Source organism: Austrofundulus limnaeus, unplaced genomic scaffold, assembly GCF_001266775.1.
Source record: "Austrofundulus limnaeus strain Quisiro unplaced genomic scaffold, Austrofundulus_limnaeus-1.0 Scaffold100, whole genome shotgun sequence".
NCBI lineage: Eukaryota > Metazoa > Chordata > Actinopteri > Cyprinodontiformes > Rivulidae > Austrofundulus > Austrofundulus limnaeus.
The window spans coordinates 561709-566205 of record NW_013952502.1 but is presented as its reverse complement, the minus strand read 5'-3'; the positions used below and the strand labels follow the sequence as shown (position 1 = coordinate 566205).

The window sequence follows — 4497 nt, the reverse complement described above, 5'->3', positions numbered from 1 at the left end:
GATCTGGATAGCCCACAGACATACCATAAAAATTTCTAGGACCCATAATTGGTCTCCTTTAAATTCTGCTCTTTAAAGACTAACAGAGGAGAAGCAGAGAACTCGTAACAAAATCCCAGCATGGGGAAATGACTGAGAGCAGCAGGACAGATGAGGCAATCATGGCGAGTCTGATAATGAAAGGTTTGCTTGGTGGTCCCGCTTTCGTGTTGTAACACAGTTTAACAGCGTCTGCTCTAATCAAACTGTATTTCTTCAGACTGCACTATTATAGTAAATTCAGCTGTTGACCTGTGAAGGAATCATTCACTGTCATAACTCTGGTCTGCACTTACTGGCTTCTTGAGGAAAAACAGAGAAAGAGCACCAACGAGAGGCATGTCCCCTAGCAACGGCTCCATCACCAGCCTCAACACGCCGTGGATCTAAGGAAACACAAGATGAACAATGCTGATACAGGCCGACAAAACAGACAACACACACACACACACACACACACACCCCGAACAAACATGAATACAAACCACCTGCTTACTGAAATATTCATTAAAAAACTGTTCGGGCTCTCATTAGTTTTCAGGATAATGAGGTGAGGGACTTTGTGCTTTTTTCAGAGCGCAAYGTTATCTCTTTCGTTCTTTTCTGCGCACGAAAATCTGAGCAGGTCAAACCTGAAAAGGAGACATGATTGGAAAGAAAATCAAAGACGGGAGTGAAGAGTACAAAGTGAGTCTGAGGATGAAGACAGAAACCGTCTCCCAGTGGGCTTTGATCTGTTTCTGCCTCTAAGCTCGAGGAGCCGAGCTTTCTTAATGAGCCTTTCTCACMCTGCTTCTCAGCCCAACCTGCTTCTTCCACTGCAGCAAACACACCAAGCGCTGCGGGGGAGACAGGAGGACTGCAGGACTCTGAATAATAGTGGGAGTGTTTTTGGTGTAAACAAAAGACTTTTGCTGTTTAGTTATTAAAGTGTGGGCTAAAATRTCTTTATTTAAATAAGTTGTAAAGTGACTTGATCCAGTTGATCTGTAACACACAAATACACAACTGTAGTTTTGGAGGTTTGAGCCATGTGGGGATTTCAGGTTTGTATTTGCCTCACACCAGTGGTGTTAGGCTTCTTAAAGTCACAAATCAGTAAATTTAGGAAATATTCTGACATCCTAGAAGATACGCTTGTTTGCTTTTTCRCAGAGAACTGAATCAATGCCACTTTGAGAAGCACGTGGTCTWTCTTAAAGAATACAACTCCAGGGTCGGTTCTGGGCCTCCAGTTTAACAAACAGATATACAGAAGACATCAAATAAGGTCAATACTAACTGTATTCTGCTACTTCTTTTTAAATTCAGGGGAGTATGATGAACTATAAACATCAATTTGAATGTTTTAGTGCCCACAGTTTGGAGAAAGTGGCGAAAGTCCAGGTTATGGTTAGCATAACGAGGACCAGTGTTTTTTTTTTTTTTATTGTTCAGGCTAAAAAAAACATCTCTTTCACAAAAAGGAACCCTTTGCTGTCAGTTTAGTTTGTCACTGTTTTCTTATCCGAACATGGTCTACTTTTGATACTACACACATGCATGTGACAGATTGTGTCATGACTGATAAGGTAYTAACTATTGATAACTAATGACAAAACGTCACTTCAGAAATAGCCATACTGTCCCTTTAAACTCACTGTTTGGAATGTTTTGTCTTTAATTTCTACGCTGTCCCCTTCTTGAAGTTCAATACATGCAAGTAAAGTTATGTCCTTTTTTTTCTGCGTATTCTAAAACACGTCAAACTTAAGGCCCGCAGGCCAAATGTGGCCAGCCACTACATTTTAAATGGCCTATGAGAGCTCCAAAGATATAACGTCCTGAAAGACAACATTGTCTATTCAACAATACCGCTTTAAAGACAACACTGATCATAAACTACATCTYMCATAACGCWTGGAATATTTTACCTGTGSRATGAGATGAGGAACATGACTTTTTGTGTTTAGTCAAAGTTTATTACAAACTGGCCCTTTGAGGGCAACCATGATGCTCATGTGGCCCTCAGTGAAAATGAGTTTGACAGYCCTCATCTAAAATATTGAACACAGAAAATTTCCCCAAAAAAAGTCATTATTTAAAATAGGTAAAATTATAGTTCTAACAAAAAAGAATTTCTACTCAAAATGTCAATCTGTGCTCTCTATAAACAACACGTGAGAATATTTTAAACACAGTCTGAATACAAAATATCAGATCAATGCAGTAAATTTAAAATAAGCTGATAATGTATGTTTGTAATACATTCAGTCACAATGAATGCTCAGCTGCAGTGCTCTTCTACACCAGCCATTAAATAAACTGTTTGTTCATCAGAGCTCCAGCAATAAAGGTCTCCTCAGAGGCCTCACTGCAGAATGTGTTGCAACTTTTTATTTTTTTTAAACTGCACTGAATCACATTTGGTGTGATCACAAACACTCCAGACGAGACTGAGACCTCTTATGGTCTGGAAACATCTCCAGTTAATTTAACACTCAGAGTCTTGCCTTGTATGGCACACAGAAAGAAAGACAAAGAGTTTTTTTTTTAAGGTCTGGTGATTTAAGCTTTTAAACTTGATTTGCAGGTTTTTTAAGTTAACTAATGCTGTGTTATTCACCTAGAAGCTGTAAGAAGACTGAGATGTAGTTTGTTTACATGTGAGACTGCATCTACATTTTTGGCCTGAAGCCTTTTTTTCTTTCAGCCTCCCATAAGCGTAGTGATGTCACCACTTGAGCTTTAGCCGGAGCCAGGGGAAGAGAAATCTGCCAAAGTAGGTCTGATTTGATCTGCAGCTATTTAAAGCATGGCCATAGCTCCACTGAGTCCTACCACTCGCTATAAATCGGTCAAACAATTTTAGGCATTGGAGGAGAGGCTCTGCAGTCAGAATGAACAAGGAGGGAAGATCAACGCAACGCCCACTAGAAAATACAGGCAAATTGCATCAGGTGACCCAAAAAAAAAACAACTTTGAAAATATGGACAGTGTTGAATAAAAACAATAGTTCAGATCTTTTTAAATGAGTTTCCAGAGAGAGGAAACATATCTTACCTGTTGTAGACAGCTCATACGTTTAATTTTGATAATGAGCTAATGGCTAGTCCAAGCAAGGCAAAAAACAAAATGAATTGCTGCCATTCTAAAACATAATGGTTCATGCAAGCGCTATTTACTAATCATTACAATCCCATTATTTAGGGCTACTCATATAATTCTATAGTTATAAACAACCAAAATAGCAGCAGCATTTAGCTGTRGCACTTCTGATGCCCCATCCAGTCAGAATTATTATAATACTTCTGCTGAAATAAACATGAAATACAAAACTGACAGGTGACTTTTTATTAGTTTGACTATAAGGCCCAAAAACTAAACTCTATTATTCAAGCTAAGAGAATTAAATCACTATCTAYAGCAGGTAAGATATTATTTGTACTTTTAAYGTCTCCACAGAACCCCACTTCTCAAGATCTGGTTTAGTCCTTTAAGCACCAAATTAAAATATACAACATAAGAGCTGCATCACAARGTAATTCAGCCTCAATTTAGTTTGTGAAAATATCAGTCACTTAAAGGGGACCTATTATGCAAAATTCACTTTTTAAAGTTTTTTTTTACTCAACTTTGGGTATGTATTTCTTTAAAAAAAACAGTCCTAGGACCAAAAAAAATGCACCCAGGCACATATTTACCGTAAGTAAATGTATTTTTAATGTATATTAACAACAAGTTTTATACTTCTGTCATTTTGTGATGTCACAAGCCGTACAACAACCCATCCGAACCTGGGTTCAGCCCCTTACYTAGCAACTCCCGAGTGAAGCTCCACCTCCTCAATATAAAAAGACGTCATGGTTCTTGTTGTGCAATGTGCAGCTCATTTCACAACAAGCCTCCAATAGGGCAATGGGTAGAGTGTTGKACCAGAGAGTGGGAGACCAGGGTTTGAGACCGGCACGGACACTATTTAATAACTTATTTTCATTCGTTATGAACACGTTTTCTCATGTACCTCTATTGTTTAGCTTATTAAAGCCTTGTTAAAGCCTATTTGTTCGAGTGGCTGAGGTATTTTGACCACTGCTGCTCCCTGCTCTGGTAACAGCATGCAGAGTGAGCGCAGAACAGAGGAGGGAGAGAAAAAAAGAAGAAGCTGTAACCACGACTCTGCCTCCGGGTCTCATATGGTTGTACAACGGAGCTTCTGCTATTATTAGCCATGCTAACGTAAACGCTGGCTTTGGAGGGTGGAGTTAATGTCAACAGATTTTTGGAGGGCGTTACCAACAGAGCTCATTAACATAAACAGCTCTTCTGAACAGAAGTCAGAGCAGCAGAACTAGAAAATGAGAAATTTTATCTGAGAATTATTTTGTGCATTAAATTGAACATGGTCTGGATAGCCCATAGACATTTCTACGACCCATAATTGCTCTCCTTTAACCTAGACCTGCTCTGTTCAAGTT

At 39.0% G+C, this 4497-nt stretch overlaps 1 protein-coding gene across 3 annotated transcripts in view; it reads right to left on the bottom strand.

Moving 5' to 3' along the window:
* Nucleotides 1–4497, bottom strand: part of esyt2b (extended synaptotagmin-like protein 2b) — a gene marked incomplete at its 3' end in the record, with an annotated part of 48349 nt that overhangs the window by 30571 nt on the left and 13281 nt on the right. For all 3 annotated transcript variants that reach the window (XM_014013332.1, XM_014013333.1, XM_014013334.1), the window contains 1 exon segment: nt 336–425. In XM_014013332.1, the coding sequence (XP_013868786.1) occupies nt 336–425 (90 nt within the window).